At 48.1% G+C, this 16,479-nt stretch overlaps 6 protein-coding genes across 6 annotated transcripts; 3 read left to right on the top strand and 3 right to left on the bottom strand.

Moving 5' to 3' along the window:
* Positions 1 to 420: 420 nt before the first annotated feature.
* On the top strand, positions 421 to 1,248 carry A1O9_01587 (uncharacterized protein; the record flags this gene model as incomplete). Its single annotated transcript, XM_013410745.1, has 1 exon — positions 421 to 1,248. The coding sequence occupies one exon, from the start codon at positions 421 to 423 to the stop codon at positions 1,246 to 1,248; it is 828 nt and encodes a 275-aa protein (XP_013266199.1).
* Positions 1,249 to 1,998: 750 nt separating this feature from the next.
* Positions 1,999 to 3,517, bottom strand: A1O9_01586 (methionyl aminopeptidase; the record flags this gene model as incomplete). The annotated part of the gene is made up of 5 exons (XM_013410744.1): positions 1,999 to 2,055; positions 2,114 to 2,200; positions 2,256 to 2,420; positions 2,473 to 2,736; positions 2,795 to 3,517. 5 exons carry the CDS (start codon positions 3,515 to 3,517, stop codon positions 1,999 to 2,001), a joined length of 1,296 nt encoding a protein of 431 aa, XP_013266198.1.
* A 1,658-nt stretch (positions 3,518 to 5,175) lies between these two features.
* Positions 5,176 to 7,030, bottom strand: A1O9_01585 (uncharacterized protein; the record flags this gene model as incomplete). The annotated part of the gene is made up of 4 exons (XM_013410743.1): positions 5,176 to 5,971; positions 6,050 to 6,314; positions 6,369 to 6,497; positions 6,550 to 7,030. 4 exons carry the CDS (start codon positions 7,028 to 7,030, stop codon positions 5,176 to 5,178), a joined length of 1,671 nt encoding a protein of 556 aa, XP_013266197.1.
* A 3,785-nt stretch (positions 7,031 to 10,815) lies between these two features.
* Positions 10,816 to 12,623, top strand: A1O9_01584 (uncharacterized protein; the record flags this gene model as incomplete). Its single annotated transcript, XM_013410742.1, has 5 exons — positions 10,816 to 10,872; positions 10,937 to 11,017; positions 11,068 to 11,568; positions 11,623 to 11,763; positions 11,814 to 12,623. 5 exons carry the CDS (start codon positions 10,816 to 10,818, stop codon positions 12,621 to 12,623), a joined length of 1,590 nt encoding a protein of 529 aa, XP_013266196.1.
* Positions 12,624 to 13,368: 745 nt separating this feature from the next.
* A1O9_01583 (uncharacterized protein) lies at positions 13,369 to 14,282 on the top strand (the record flags this gene model as incomplete). Its single annotated transcript, XM_013410741.1, has 3 exons — positions 13,369 to 13,609; positions 13,681 to 13,975; positions 14,054 to 14,282. 3 exons carry the CDS (start codon positions 13,369 to 13,371, stop codon positions 14,280 to 14,282), a joined length of 765 nt encoding a protein of 254 aa, XP_013266195.1.
* A 291-nt stretch (positions 14,283 to 14,573) lies between these two features.
* On the bottom strand, positions 14,574 to 15,969 carry A1O9_01582 (uncharacterized protein; the record flags this gene model as incomplete). The annotated part of the gene is made up of 2 exons (XM_013410740.1): positions 14,574 to 15,416; positions 15,493 to 15,969. 2 exons carry the CDS (start codon positions 15,967 to 15,969, stop codon positions 14,574 to 14,576), a joined length of 1,320 nt encoding a protein of 439 aa, XP_013266194.1.
* Positions 15,970 to 16,479: the final 510 nt, after the last annotated feature.

Raw genomic sequence — 16,479 nt, 5'->3', positions numbered from 1 at the left:
GATGGTCTTTCTGAATTACAAACATGGTTTCACGACATGGGAAAGTGCATGTTTTCACACTACTACCAAGGGTCCCTGTCATTAAACAATCTCGTCTCCAAAAGTAGTAGATGTACCGGCCGTTTACACTACATAAAAGCTGGGGATGGAGGCCAAAACAGGTTTGCGGACAGGGGTAAACAAGGATCTGTGTAGATCATCCCCTCTGGTTGCGGATAGTTTGAAACAAAGCACAAACCCATGAACCATGATCGACCGCCTGAATCTCGACTACACAATCCCAATGGTGGAAACTGCCATGCGGGAATCTGCAATTCCCATGTGCTGGGGAAAAACATAGATAACGGTAAACTGTAGATGTCCGAACCAGTTTGCGACAGACTTACTCTGGCACTTCTGTTGTCCCAACATTTCCCCTCCATGGCGTCTAGGTTGATCCTGAGGCTGGCTCTTGCCTTAACATGCGCTCAAACAGTATTCTCACAGACAACAAGCTCACCAACAACTCCTTCTGCGCCGACATCGACCTCAGCAACGCAAACCAGTAGCACTGGTTCTGCATCTACGCCGCCTGATGTATGGCTGAATATACCAAATCTATCCGTCGGTCGGATCGAGCTCGACGTTGACGATCTCCGTGCGGACATCAATCTAAACGCACAAGTTGCCTCTCTCGTCACTCTGAACGCTGGTGTCGCAGTGTCAATCCAACAAGTCAATCTCACCATCTCCGACGTGGAAGCCCAGCTAGAACTAATTGTTCGCCTCGGCCATCTCGTGGACATTGTCAACCGAGTTTTCGAGTCCTTGGATCTCAATCCTCTTCTCATCTCGGCAATCAACAATGTGACATCCCTGCTTGAACCAATTGTGGGGAGCATTGATGGTCTCCTAGGCTCAATCACCCAAGGCGGCACGACATTGAACTTTCTGATCGACAACCTCGGAAATATTGTCCAGGAGGTTGGGGGGACAAGCACGATTGTTGGAAACTATCTGACCAACATGACCGATACGGGTGCCAGCAAGAATCTCGGCTCCGGTCTCGTTCAAAAAACATTTTCATACACCCCACTGAATGCACTGGTCGACATAGTTTTCAATACGGCTGGCCAAGTCATTCAGGCAGCTGTCCAGAAAGCTGGCAGTGGGGCTGGTGGTGGCGGCGGCTCATCCTCGACCTCGACCACGTCTACGCCGGCACCCACAACTACATCTGTTAAGCGCAATTCTGGAGTCACCGGGTAATCAAGTAGTGATAAAGCTAGAAGGTGCACCCGGATGGAAAAAAGCCTCTATAGTCAGTCTGTAAATATACATTGACTGGCTCAGCTCTGCAATATCAAGCTAAACTGCCTATCAGCGTGTAATATCTACTGGTTCTCAAACAAGGAGAAGCTTTGAAAATCGAATCTTTGGAAAACTATGCATATAAGAAGAACGGCAATGCAAAGAGTCTGGAGGCCTCTGAACAGGGGAGTCTTCGTCCTCCTTGAAATATAATTGCTTCTCTGGACGAAGTACGATCTTGCAAAACTTGTGACAAGCGATGCCAATTTCTCAAAGTTGAAATATAGGAACTAAAAGTATTCAGATAAGGAATCTGAGCCTGCTCGCTGCTGTCGCGTCCCCTGCCCACTATACTCTACCTTGATTCATGAACGTTGGCCATCGGCAGAACAATACTGTCATACGCACTAAATGAAGAGCTTATGGCTCATAGAACAGCGATAAAATGAAATTAAACATCAACAGCAAACGCTGCCCCTTCACATTTGCGTTACAGTACTGGGAAAACCCACTGAAGGGGAAAAAACCAGAACCAAGGGGCAGGAGAAAGGAAATAGCAGCCGAAAGGTGTGTACAAATCTTGTAGCAGAGAATCGCAGGTTAGTGGAGCTCGGTTAGAGCATACAGCTGGCACACAATCCTGTTTCCCAATTTACGCCACGCTGACCACTTGCATAGTGGTTTCTTTAGTCCCCATATAACTTCTGTTCAGTAGTCATCTCCACGACTGAAGACCTCCTTGTGTGTCTCCCGCAAGAGGAGAGTCTAACGTCATTATCAGCAGCGCACTACAAATTTGTAATCAGTCCAAAGAAGAGCTTACGTGTTCGAACTGAGCCGTGTATGAGCCGTTGATATCTGCCAGAGGGTAATATGCATCCACAACTCCGTTTGAGACGAGACAATTCATCTGCAGATTCTTCAGCGTGGCTAGACTTCCTGATGATCAAGATCGTGATACTTACGCCGGCTAGATACCTCTCTTGGCCAAGTCGCTCGAGGTAGCGACGACAAAACACTAGGGTGCCAAAGTTCTCCTTGATGGTCTTGCGCAGACGCCTGGCCGATGCCAGGGGTAATGACACCGCCGCTGGCGCGTCGTAATTCAGTCCGTAGCCGTAGACACCCACCTGAATCGAACGTTAGTCTAGGTTTAGTTGACGACGGCAAAGGGCACCTTACATCATCGTGTAGGTAGCCACGCCCCGTCGTTCCGAACGTCTCGATGGCGAATACTTCGCCCTCCTCCATCTTTGTCTGGTCCGAGTTCTTCACAAATGGTATGGACTTCCCGCCGTGAATGCGGTAGTGTTTGATATCATGTGCGGTAATGTTTCGGACTGGCTTGACGGGGAAAGTCTTGCCGCGGATCTCAACCTCATAGCTCTCCATCGCCTCTTGAATTGAAGCGCTCACATCGCTTATACGAACGTCGATTCCAGCATTCTAGAACAATTATTAGCCATGATAACGCCCCAGCGATAGTATATCGACGGGTCTTCACCTTGATTCCTGTGTTAGTGGCATCCTTGACCGCAGCTAGAAGATTGTCGTAGGTCGGGTCGAAGGACATGGTGAAGGCGCTATCGACAATCCAGCCATTGATGTGGACACCAAAGTCAATTTTCATGACATCCTGATGTTGCAGCACAACATCCTTCTGGCCTGGATTGGGCGTGTAGTGTGCAGTCTGGTTATTTAGGCAAAGACCCACCGGGAAACCCATACCTGCTTTAAGGCAGTCTCCGGTCTCCAGACCAGCATGGCCCAGTAGCGCTCTTACGCTGTCCTCAATCCCTTCGGCGATGTTCAGGAGAGTGTGGCCGGGTTTTACTGTTTCCTGTGCCCATTGTCGGGCTTGGCGATGGACCTCCGCCGCTTTGCGGTAGTTTTGGAGAAACTCTTCATCTTTCGTGTACAGGCGAGTATCGTAGCGTGCTTCAAACGACGCGCTTCGCGCTTTCGTGTAGACCTGGGTTTCGCCCTCGGGATACACACCCGAGGGGAAGAGGTCACTGAGCAGGACCCTTGGTGGAGACGATTGCTTCATGGGAAGAGGTGGCGACTTATTCTTCTTCTTCTTTGGCTTCTTTCGTTTCTTTTGCCCATTTACGGCTTCGGTTGACCAGGGAGCCTCTATCCGTCCAGGCATGGCTCCCTCGCCGTCTCCGTCGCCATCTTCATCGTCGCCGCCGTCTCCAAGACAACCGTCTCCGTCTGTAGACATATGCGTACCTCGAGGCCGTCCACCAACGCAACAGTTTCCAACTGACTTAGATGTGTCGCCTTCATGAAATCAGGAGATGTGTATCTAGAAGAAACGCCGGGGTGGGTGACATACCATCATTTCTGTGATCCTCATTGCCTGGAGTCTTGGATCCCATTGTTGCATTGATAGCTTCGCAGTTTCACGATGTTGAGGGCTACAGTGCTTGCTGACTGATGGGTTGCAATCTGTCCTGGAACAAGGAAGACTGAGTGCTGGGCGGGATTGTAGATGCTGATGAATACCCCGCCAGCGACTCCCCCGCGACAAATGCTGAGTAATTAGAGAAACCTTGGCGATCAGGTGATCAGGCACACCTGAAAAGGGGTAAGCTCCTTCGAATAAGTCTTCTTCATTATCCGGTCCGTATGGGGTTCAATTGTTAGCCTCACAGAACCATGCTGACATGATGAGCGAATGAAACGACTGGTGCTCAATTCGAAGCTTCAGTAAGCTTATTTTGCCATTAAATCCGGGGCCATGTTTCCTAGTGTATGGAACAACCTGCAGGCACACTAATGGCTTGCTACATCACTGTTCTTAGCATCGTCGGTGGGCGGACCAGGACGACAACTTCAAAACCTAGTTGAGGCCACTGCCCAGAACTGACTATCCTCCCACTTCTTGGAGTACATGCGACGGGGCACTAGAAGGCGCCTAACTATTTCCTCCCATACATTTATCTTCCATTGGATCGCATTTGGGACAAAGCCATCACCGTTTGAATCATGAACCTCTCAGACCTTGTTCAACACCGGTTCCGGGATTCCTGCCCCGGCCGATGTCCAAAAATGAGACTGTACCACTCAACTGCGTTGTAGAGCGGCGGATATTGGGAGAACCATCTCCAGGCCCCAGGAATTGGAGAATACTTGTTGCGCTCGTCTCAACAGTTCCAATTGTTGACATAAGACTCTCAAGTCGTGCTGGAATCTCTAGCTCATCCAAAGACATCAGCTCTGAGAGAGAGCTGAACCAAGAATCAAAATGGGTTCGTTTTGTACCTATTCACTTGTTTCCATACTTGTACTCCTGGTGAGTCCCCTTCTTCGACGCTCACAATTGTTTGAGATTCTGATTAAATGACTCTACCCAGAATCTAGGATTCATCGCACTCCAAGTCCCCTCTATTCAGCGGTATATACTATGTGATGGAGATGTCCTGGAGATATTATTCAACAATACCAAGATTAGCGACGGCATGAACGCTGTCATCTCTTTTGGCTTTGCGGGTATACTTATTGCGATTGGACTTATAATCACCATCGACCATGCCCAGGGCGACGAACAAGGCTTAGCAAGACCTCGGAGCAGGCTTTGGTCAGACAATGAATCCAAAGCTCTGGAACCATGAAAATTTCGGACTTCAATTTCCCGGGCCGCAGGAGACAAAAGGTTTACCATGAATAAAAGACTGGAGTTGTCTTTATTGTTTTCGCCCAGGAACGGCAAAACAGCAACAAAAGCATGAGATATTGCGCTCAAACACTCGTGACTGGTATTTGATTGGCCATAAAACTGTGTGCAAAAGCCCATGACAAAACTCAGATATGCCTTTGCGAGACAACGCAAAGATATTTTCTACAGTCGAGCAAATGGAGCATGTTACCTCCTTGCACCTATACCTTCGTCAGATTTTGTCTCAAACCTGGCACCTCCAGTTCCACCACGACGCCGTCTTGATCAAGCACAAAATTGACCGCGTCTCCTGGGAGGCCTTTATAGCGGAACGAGTTGAAGTTAAACCAAGTATCACAAGAAGTCTTGAAAATGCCCGTTTCGTTCCTTTCGGGAATCCCATGAAACCCCACCTGCCAACGCTCACCATCTCCTACAGGGTAGATCCTCATTTGCGCATCCATCATACCAATCGAGTTGCCGAACAGGGTGACCCACGCTTCAACCACAGGTTTTCCCTGGCTTGTCCACTCTGTGATTCTCAAGCCTGGGCCGTCGTCCAGTGCTAGAACAAGTAAGGAGCCGCTTTCCTTATCACCAGTGCCGTATGAGCCGGCGTATTTCTCCTCTGCCTGTGTACGTGCGAAGTCATCGAACACAGGGACGACGTGCTGAACCGCGAGATCAAGGACCGTGCGGGATACAAGATCATCTCCAGGGCCCGCATAGTTGACGATAATACCAATCCGATATTCCGGTATTACGGCGAAGTAAGCTCCATAATTGGGGATACCACCGAGCATGGTGTAGATCTCCAATGGCCGCGCGCCAGATGCTCGTGCAATGTTGCTTGGGCGTAGAATCGCCCAGGGCATGCCAGTCGCCCCAGTTGGTGATGAAGTAAAAGCAGTCGGTTTCAGCCACGCGGCAGTTTTGACACGGTCAAGGACCTCGTAATTCAAAATACCCCGCAGAAAGATGGAGAGATCATTGGGCGTCGAGAACAAGCCGCCGGTGCTGTAGGCGAGTAAGCAAGTATTCAGTTTGAAGGGTGGAAGTTTGGTTGGCCTTGAGAAAGGGGCCTAGCTTTCTTACGCTTTCCAGTTATTGAAGTCCTGCGTAGCCCAAACTTCTCCCTCAATAGGGATGATGATTTTGTTTGGGTTTTCCGGGATTTGGAGCCCAGATGACGAACTCATCCCGAGTTTGTTGACTATTCGTTCAGCGATCACCTCTTGCAGTGGTTTCCCAGCGAATCCCTCTGCGGCATAGCCCAAGAGAACGAATGCATAGTTTGAATAGGTTGGCGTGTTCCCCGGCAGCCAAACCAAGGGCTCTCTGGTGATGCCCGAGATGAATTCTTTCCATAATTAGAATTCGAAGCAGCTAGTCGAGAATATTGCCAGAAACTCACCGGCTCGGGAGCACTTGGGCGTTCCTATACTGTCACAGGTCGGATAATCTAAAGGGAGGGCTATATTGGGAAACCCGAGAGAGGACAGAACCTCCTGTGGTGCTCTTGGAGCAATTTCGGCATTGTATCCTATAGTGTATGTCAAATCGAATTCTCGAATACTCAAAAGCTCCGTGCTCACCATCTCGTATGACTCCTGAAAGGTGGCTAGCTAGCATCCTCAGCGTAGTGTCCTCATAGTCCTTGAATCCAGCCAGTTCAGGTACATGTTGCCAGACGTAATCGTCCATGTCCAAGCCTTCCTGAAGCAAGAGTGATAGCACAGTAAAGAGTTTGGTGACAGACGCAATACGATAAATTGTGTCTCCATCCACAGTTGACGCACCAGTGTCGCTGATGATTTCTGCAGTGTGATGAAATTGGAAGATGTTATCCTCCAAAGTTGTAACAGTCAAAGAGAACGAGTTGATGCTCGTATTGAAAGGCGCATGCGGACCAGTGACAAGTTTCGTCAAAGCATCCGTAAGTGGTCCGACATCAAAACTATCGGCTTTTGGTAGGACTGGAGGTGGTAGTGCTGGGCCCGTAGGAGGGCAGAGCTCAAGGCATGTGGTAAAAGGTAGAATGGCCAGAGCCAGAGTGCTAAAAGTAATCTGCTTCATCTAGCTCTCTATATTGCTGGTTTCACTTTAATCCTTGTTTAGATGAAAGTCGAGTACATCCACAGATCTGTCGATGTGAAGCTACAGACAAGAGCTGGAGACGCTTTTATACAGTCCATAACATAGCTAGAGACTCGATATTTGACTTAGTTTCCGTTGATTTGCTCTGAGCTCCGTCATCTAGGCATAGTATGCTGGCTTAGACACATTAGTATCAGCATACGTAACTGAGCATTCTCTGTCTAAGCTCATCGCGCAGTGCAACTACGGACGTATGGAAGCCATTGAATATAAATATCTGCGCCAAGATACTTCAACTTCACTGCAGCTACGCTTGTAGAGAATGAAAATGATGTTCTGCCACCTAAATGCAGATAATGAGAGAATGAGCCGGACCATAGGAAGATAGACACTTACCGCTCCCCTCCCGATCAAGCTAGATCGACCCGTTAGTTGCCATTTCTATTGGTTCGTTTGCTGCGCCTCTTCATGCACATTCGCACTGGCCTGCCAAATTGGGACAAGTGCAAGGCTTTTGGGCTGAAGCATTTCGGGACCTTCCGTATTCGACCCGTCCCACTCCAACATCAACACTACTTAGTGGGTAGGAAGTCAATCGAGTGATGGAGAGTATGCCTTGATCAAAAAGGCACTGTCATGTTTCTAAACATACTTCTAATTTATGGTGCCTGATGCTCTTACTCCGATAGACGGCTGAGATGGAGTAAGACAAAGACAAGTGGGTCCATACCAAGTTCCTGGAGGGCAATGTCATTGCTTCCCCGAGGCAGCGACTCTCAGCCCTTCTCCACCTCGTGTGGAGGCGCCACATCTCACGGAAGTGCGAGGACTGAGCATCGTGGAAATACAGAGAGTTAGGCTGTCGATTTATCGTACGTACAAACAGATGATCCAGACTCCTGTACGAGTGAAGGAGTACTGCATTACTAAATCAGTGTGTCTCAAAGCTATCTCTGATCTCAATTGCAATCCGTATAGTGGACTGTTGTAAACTATTTCATTGAGCATCAGGCAACCAATTTCAAGGTCAAGCCACAGCGCCAGACAAAAGCCTCGTTTGAGCAAAGTCACTCGGTGAACGTGCCAGATCCGGACACCTCGGATGATTTCATCACAAGCAGGCAATAATGCGACTTAAAGTGGTGAGCTAGTCTGCGAAACTGCAAGATTGATATTCATTTAGGGAATGAATTCATTTTCGCCTCGCATGTATCAGCGAACGACCGCAAGAGAGGAGACCAACGTGTTCTAAATTGTCTATAAAACCTTGCACCGTCCTCAACAGTTATGAAGACCATGATCATAGCACTCACATCAACGAGCAACAAGTCCACTACCTTGGGCTACATTGATAGCACCATTTTTAGACCTCAAGAAAGTGTTTTGGCAATGGTTAGGAACATTGAAGCGTTGAGGCCAGATCCTCGCAACTCCGAAAACACAAACCTACATATATGGCCGAGAAGATACCCACTGAACGAACTCAATATGCGCCAGCAAGGATATCATACACGGCCACCAACCTTGCCTCCCCTTCCCTACCACTACGATTGCTTCATCTGGTCTTTGCCTGATCACGGATATCTTCCTCGGCATTCTTCACACGAAATGGACTCTCGTCCTTGAGATCACGATGATTGGATACTCTGATCGTCCCGTGACCTACAACACTCCGTGGGCCGGTGGTGGGTTCACTGTCCACATCAACTCCGTCCATCTGCATCACCCCTTTAATAGGAAATTTGCTCTAGCAAACGAAATTGTTGTCATGATTGATGCCTCACGCTTGGCAGCAGCCCCCTGTACGGGAACCTATTAATTTCCAGGGACAAGTCGACCAAGTCCATCGCTTCAGTAAACCCTCACATTTGGGTTTTCTAGGCTTTTGGAAGGCCTGCTCAGCCCCGCTTTCGTGGTTGTTCTTGCAGCAACCGATAGAGTGTGCTACCGTGCCAGGGAACTAAGGTTGGGGACAACCTGCATGCTATGTATAGAGGCATGCGAAAGATTTATATAGATTGTGGAGCCGTCTTAGACATGCCATCAGTTATTGCTTGACAAATAAATGAGACAGGAAAACAGTCAAGGGGGGATATCGTGGAGAGGAAACTTAGAGACCAGGAACAGCCGGCTCATTTATTTTCTCCAGGGGTGCTATGAGGCGAGAGGGTAAACTAAATCAAACTTGAGAGCAATTTGATACATGTTTTACAACCCGTTCGAACCAGTTTTCACTTTCGATAGATTGAACCTCGCTCTATACTTCTATCTGACTTTTTAGGGGATTGCGAAGACTGTTAGCACTAGTTCACTTTGACCATCAGCAAGAACTGATCGAGACCGCGGTCTAAGACTAGGTCTAGAGGACAAATGGGTCCATTCAGTTCGGCTGCTCGTCACAATTAAATTCAAAATAGTGACAGAACACCTTTCTTCGCGTCCTTTTAACTACCAGGAACCAAGCCCTTGACCTAGCTTGACTGAGGCCCACAAAAAGCTCACAAACAGAAGTACATGGTTGAGCTGAGTAATGTAAAATTTTCGATATGATAGCAAGGGAAAGGATAGGGTTTCATTTTCTCTTTTCTCGCGGCAGGGCCTCCAGCTGACGACGAGGACTGTCTCCGGGCCCTGCATGATGGACTATCTTGACTTAAGCAGTATGCGCCATGCTCTAGTCTTGAATCATGCTTAATGTCCTCTTGGGCCGCAAGACTAATCATCTGCATTTGATAGTTTTGTTATAAGACTATTGTGAGCGCTAATTGGTTAGAAATTAGCTCCTCAGTTGCAGAGTTAAAATGATTAATGTGTGGAAAGTGGGGCAGTAGTCAATATTCGAGAAGAAGGTAGGGATGAGATGTAGCATCCATGGCTTCACCGCTGGCAGTTGCATCTGCCTGCGCTCTAGCCTGCTAACTCAGCCTTAAAGCGGTGTTATGCTTACATACTGAGTAGTAGCACTTATGCTGTGCCTGGGCACCAGCAACTCGTGTTTTGCGGTTCCCTCACGCAGATCACCGTGAATCGGTGCGAGACGATACCGAATTATGTAAGCTCACTTGGGTTCTGACAAGAGAAGCATATAGTGGCTTCTCATTACCGAGTTTGTTTGAGCGAAACAACGGCCGTAAAGGAACTGTGCTGGACCGAAGCCTCGTTTTTAAGAGGTTGCCTGCGACATGCCAAGTTTCTACCGGGCAGTGCTCCCTCATCATAAAGGCCGTATCTCTGGTTTTGGGTCGGCGAAGCTCTCACCTTCTGTTCGACCCATCATTCTAGCTGAGTTCGTAGACTACGAAATTACTGAATAATCACAAAGAGTTTTTCGCTTAGATCCAAAGCCACGCCGACTAGGCATCCCGCCCTACTGCGATCTGTAAGGCAAATTGCGCCCTTGGCAGCAGGGAGTGGTTCGATTTTCGGAGAGACAAAGCCGGGCTTGTACGAGTTCGAGGTAGCACGCCTAACCAAAGGACAGCCCTATGTATGAGCCGCAAAAATGATGACGAACGATCGCGGTAGGCTTGAACACTTGGCGCTTCCAGGGGTTCAGCCCTACCCAAATAGATTGCCAGTAGGCATGGTTTCAGAGCCAAAACCTCCCCACTCCTTGCGGACTATGACTACTGAACGGCGGCCAAGGTAAAGTTTATCTTCAAACAGTGGCCACCAAGTCATCACATAAGGTACAAGCATCACAGACGTCCTCAGTCCCCATCACTGCTTGTTTGGCAAAGCAACTGTAAATTCCATTCGCCATTATGGTTGGAGGTGCGAGGTCCAAAGGGTGCTTGACATGTAGACGCAGGAAGATCAGGGTATGCTTTTCTCTCGTACTCATTGTTGAAGCACTCAGCTGATGCTTTTTCTTTTTGCTTGCAGTGCGACCTGCAGCAACCAACGTGTCTACAGTGTCATAGATCGAAACGACGCTGTGGGGGTTATGACCGTTATCCTGTGTTTGTAAGGCAATCTTCTCTTACTCTCTGCGAATATTAGACTAACAGAGATAGGTTGTGTATACTAAGCATGGGATGGAGAAGCGTGAGGCGATGAAGGATCCGATGCACACTGAGTTTCAAGACTCTTGGAAGCTCGAAATTCGACCAGGTTGCGAAAACACGTCATTGATCTCTACGCCTGAATCTATGTTTGAAGACTCGACAGTGAAAAGCTTCCAAAGCATGCCCACTGAGAGATCGCGGTTCGTTAGTTGGGCATACGAAAACTATATCAAAACTCTCAGTGCAAGGAACCAGTTCAATCATATGCCAGTTGCCAGGTTCCTACGCAGCACTCTTACGCTTGCTGCAGAAGATACGGCCCTAGATACTGCAATGCTAGCGATATCATGCAGAATGTCTGCTGTATACCACACGGATCAAACTCTCTTGAACAAGAGCAGACAGCTATATACGTGCGCGTTAGGATTACTGCAACGAAATCTTGCATCACCAAAACTTGCGCTCACGGACGAGACATTTGCGGCTACATGTCTTTTGGCGCTGTACGAGGTGAGCAGCTATGAACCCACAGGAGACTCAATCACTATGCACTGACACTCCTAGCTTACGAGCCTGGATAGAAATGACCCTGAAGCTTGGAAAAGCCACGTGGCTGGTATCTCGGCAGTCCTGCAGGCAAGAGGTGCCAAAAGACACAATGGGGCATTTTCTCGCGACGCACTTGAACATTGTCGATACAATCTGGTGAGTCCCTTTCTGCTGCCTGAAGATCAATGCAGCTAACTCCTCCCAAGATGATGCAATGTATAACCTCTCGCAATGCCTTTGGTTTTGCCAGTGGGCAATGGCTCGATGATCCATGGAACGGTGCCAAAAAGCAAGTCGAGCAGCAAGTAATGGATGAAGGGTTTAGACTCGCTCAGATCCTTCAAATAATTGACGATGACAGCTTTTGGTGGGTAGAAATTGAGAGCATTCAAGAACTGCTGAGGATGTGTGAAATTGGTTCATCCAGACTTTACAAAATCAAAGCAAAGCACCTGCCAGGCCCAACGTCCCATGAACTCCGCAAACCTCAACCGCCAGCCTCAGACAAGGATCTATCTCGAGGTGTCGAAACAGACTCACAAACTTCAAACAGACTTGTCCTTAGACAGACAGCGTCTGCCATTCAGTTAGGTCTTTGCGAAGCGACTCGTTGTATCATGCAAAAGGTCCTGGAATCCAGCTATTATGGCATCACTCATTGTGGTAGCAGTCGTTGGAAGATCACCGACCCAGAATCCTGCATAGAGACCGAAGTCGTCATTCTAGAAGACGGAATGCAACTCGCTAAAGAGGTCGTCAGCAATACCAACATGATATTTAATGAATTCAGTGACCCAGAACTCCCGCCTGAAGCTATCCGACTGCTTTTTCCGCTCAAAATGTCGTCTCGAATGCTCAAGTACTGCACATCCTGCCCACAGTATGAGCAGTGTAATACATTTATAAACTATCTTTCGGGAACAAAAGGCAGCAACTACGCTAAAGCACGCCCGAAGGAATTCTTTGTGTATGGAGGAAGCCGGCAGAAGAACATTTCGGCAACAGAGGCATTGTAGGTAGAAATCTCCATTCATTAAGTGCTTTGCTTAATTCAAAGATTCAAGATACCACAACGCTTACCTAATCAGATAGGAGTTCTACCAATGGGTGCCAATACGTGCCCACGAGTAAGTTAATACTGAAGGATTTCTACACGGGTGCTTGTCTTAACCGCGTGGCACGTGAAATAAAGGCTTGATCCCAAGGGGTTTCCATCCCAACATACCGTGCCGTGGCTTAAACCTCACGACGCAGCTAAAGCAAAGTAAACAGAAGATGATGCTTCGGCAAGCCTAGAGTCCATCTGTGGTAGAATATTTTCACCTGGTAAACCCGAATTGTCGCATAGTAGGCTGCCTAATCATGGGGTCGAGATCCGGGGCTGACTCATTATCGAGGCTCCGATTAGCTCGGGATATCCTCTGGCTGTAGAAGTGAGGAAGCTTTAAGCGCCAAAATCAGAGGGTTGAAAGAAGCTTCGCTAACCTAAGGGCCCCCTGCTATTCTTTGGTTAGTAATGATCACCTTGTTTCCTGAGGCTTACTCCGACCTAGGTCGGCCGAAATCAGAAGTGCGAGCACGGCATTCCCTTGAATGCCGATGTAGGGCTTGTACCTTCCAAGGCTGGTACATTCGCGATCCCTCGCTTTCTCAAAGTCTTCTTCAAATTCCGAGCTTATAGTTGCGTCTGAGGTGTTCATCAAACGCTGCCGTTGGAACGTATCATAAAATCGCCCTATCGGTATTTGTTCCGTCTCTACGATGGCTTCCAAGCCTATTCTCCTGGTCCTAGGTGCAGGACCCAATATCGGAATCCACGTCTCGAAATTTTTCGCAGGCCGGGGCTACAAAGTTGCTTTGGCGTCAAGAAGCAAACCGAGTTTTGATGGTGGTCAGGAGCTCCATATACCAGTTGACTTGAGTAATCCAGAGAACGTTCCTGGTGTGTTTGAAGCAGTCAGGGCAAAGTTTGGGGAATCCCCAAGCGTCGTTGTGTACAATTGTGAGGGACTCAAAGTTTTTAATATGCTCTTGCACAACCAAGATAAACATTAGTTCACTAACATCAAGCAGGTGCTTCACACGTCGACGACAACATGCATGATCCTTTATCAAGCTTTTCGTTGAGCGAGTATGTGAAGCATCAGAATATCAACACTAATTCAGTGCTGGTCGTGCTCCAGGAGGCGGTCTCAGGATTCCGCAGTTTGTCCGACCCAGATGCGGCAAAGACATTTATCTACACTGGAAACATCTTGAACGTGATTACGATCCCTGGACGATTGACTTTTGGACTGGGAAAGAGTGGAACTGCGTACGCTATCAGAACACTAGTTGAAGGAAATGTTTACTCTGAGGAGGGAATTTGGTAAGTATCACTGTCGCACTTGCTTTACCTCAATCACGTTAAATCCTTTAATACATGACGCTGACTAGTGCCTGCTAGCTTCTATTACACCGATGAACGTACCGTAGATGGTCTACCGGTCTACAGTGAAATCGATGGTGAGACCGCAGCAGAAGAATATTTTAGGCTCGCCGAAATGAGAGAGCAAGGGCCATGGCTTTTTAATTATGTTAAAGGATTAGGCTTCAGAAGTTTTGAAGGAATGGAGGATGTTATTCGAAGCACAGTGATTTCAGGCCGCAATCTAGCAGCTAATAGCAGTGCCTAGAAGTAGCTTTTTGGTATGAGAGAAGAGGGAGAGAGAGAAAAAGAAAGGACAACAGCTCAGCTATGAATTAATATCCAATCAATTCAATGATTCTACTCAATCTTAATTCCCGCAAGAGATAGTGCCAGCCCCCCAGCGTGTAAGAATGGTTCGATGCCTCTTAAGGTGTCTTGCACTAACTATGACGAGAAGTTCATAGCCTTAGAAGAAGAGGTCGACGAGACTGATATTGTGCTGGATATCAAGATAATGTCGCGCGTGCGAAATGGCAGCGTAGTAGTGTCAAGAACCCTACATCCCCCTGAGGCCACCCTTCCAGATGCCAACGATACCATCACCTTCCCACAAATACTCCAGACTCTCGGTCAGCTCACCCTTAACAAGTACCAAGTCAGCACGTTTGCCCTCCCCAATAACTCCACGGTCCTCGAAACCAAGGCGCCTTGCAGGCACAGATGTGGCAGACTTCAGCGCATCGGTGACACTGAAACCACACTTTTCAACGTACAGAAGCATTTCCATCCATAAAGTGGGACCAATTCCTGTTCCCTGAAGACCTGCAGCCGAATCAGTTCCGGCAAGGACGTCAATACCTTCAGCTTTCAGCTTTTTGATGGTTTCGAAAGCATAGTCCAGTCTCGCCGTTGGAGCTTTCATTCCCACGCTCTTCCTCATCATGTCTACCGTAAAATCGTCAACAAGAGCTTTAGCCTTGGCGATGTCCGCGAACCGGTCTCTCCAGTTCTGTAGTTCCTGCGTAACGCTAGCTGCTATGGCCAGAGTGGGGATAATGAATGAGCCAGTGCGCTTATAAAGGTGGACGATCTTTTCTGGGGGAGGCTGGTCAATGAAAGTATGGCCCAGTCCATCAACCCTAGCTTGGAGAAGTATCTCCGTCATGTCAACACTAAGTGCATGGCCAATGGTACGTAAACCAGCATTGTGAGCTGCCTGGACAACGGCTGTTTGTAATTCAAGAGTCGCAACTGGAATCGAGTTGGTTGGTAAGGCTAAAGCGCAGTGGTTCTCTTGCATGAGTTTGATATAGTCTGCTCCGGCTGCTTTATGTTCCTCAATAAACTCGCTTACTTTCTCCACAGTAAGACTTGGCCATGAACTAACAGCCTTTTGAGCCTAGAGATGATCAAGAGGGTAAGTTATCTTATTTTGGGGTCGTGGTATCTTATAGATGTAGGCAAAATGACCGTACCTCTGCAGATGGATCGTGGCCTAGAACAATGGACTTTGGCCAGCCACCATCGATGGTAGCGGCGTAAAGTGCGCTCTTTAGATCAGATAAGGTGATCTTGAAATCCAGTTTCCGAGCGCGATAGATATCGTCAGCGATTTCAGCACCCAACTTTTCGACGATGGCGGGATCACAATGCATGTCACACACAGTCGTGACACCGCACCTTAGAGGAGATCTCAGGGGATGAGGCATGGGTGACCCAGGACTGAGATGCATTTGATGTGCATGCATATGCGACTCGATGAGTCCTGGGATGAGGGTGTGGCCAGTACCATCGATAATCACAGCTTCTGTAGCGCCCTTGACATCGGGTCCACTGTCGCCCGTTGCTACTTTCGTTATGATCCCAGTGCTGCCATCGAATGCCACGGTCGAACCGCGATGCGTCGAGTGTCCATCAAAGAGAGTAACTGAGTGGATAAGTGTTGGTTTCATGTCGAAAATGTGGGCAGACAAGAAGTTGCGAACGAGATTACCTATTGGGAGACAATCTTGAATACTAGAGATGGAGAGAGTCAACTTGAATAAGAATAGTCTTGATGTACGTCTGCTTTAGTTTGTACCCAAGACCTAGGCTATGAGAGCTGTCATTTTATAGAACGTCCACTAAGTGATACAGGATTATGCTTTCATTCTCGTACTAGATAATCCTTCTCAGTGCTGTGCTACGGCGCTTTTGCGAATAACATGATATGGAGCATGGAGACGGCATTCATGAATACACCGCTGATCAATTAGTGGCCTCGAGTGACGGGGTATTGAATCACTATCGGTTCCATGAAGAAAGTCTCCGGCATTCTTACAAGAAGGCATTCCTAGTGCGATGTATTCCCAACTCGGTCTTCGGCCCTATCAATGACCATGATTGATAATTAAGGCCGTTTTGCCTATCAATCTGAGGAAGGAATATCTAGTCGTAGTTCGTTGTCCACCCGCGGGGCCTTG

The sequence above is a fragment of the Exophiala aquamarina genome (genome assembly GCF_000709125.1).
Source record: "Exophiala aquamarina CBS 119918 chromosome Unknown aczIA-supercont1.1, whole genome shotgun sequence".
NCBI classification, from domain to species: Eukaryota; Fungi; Ascomycota; class Eurotiomycetes; order Chaetothyriales; family Herpotrichiellaceae; genus Exophiala; species Exophiala aquamarina.
This window is presented reverse-complemented; position numbering and strand designations above follow the sequence as displayed.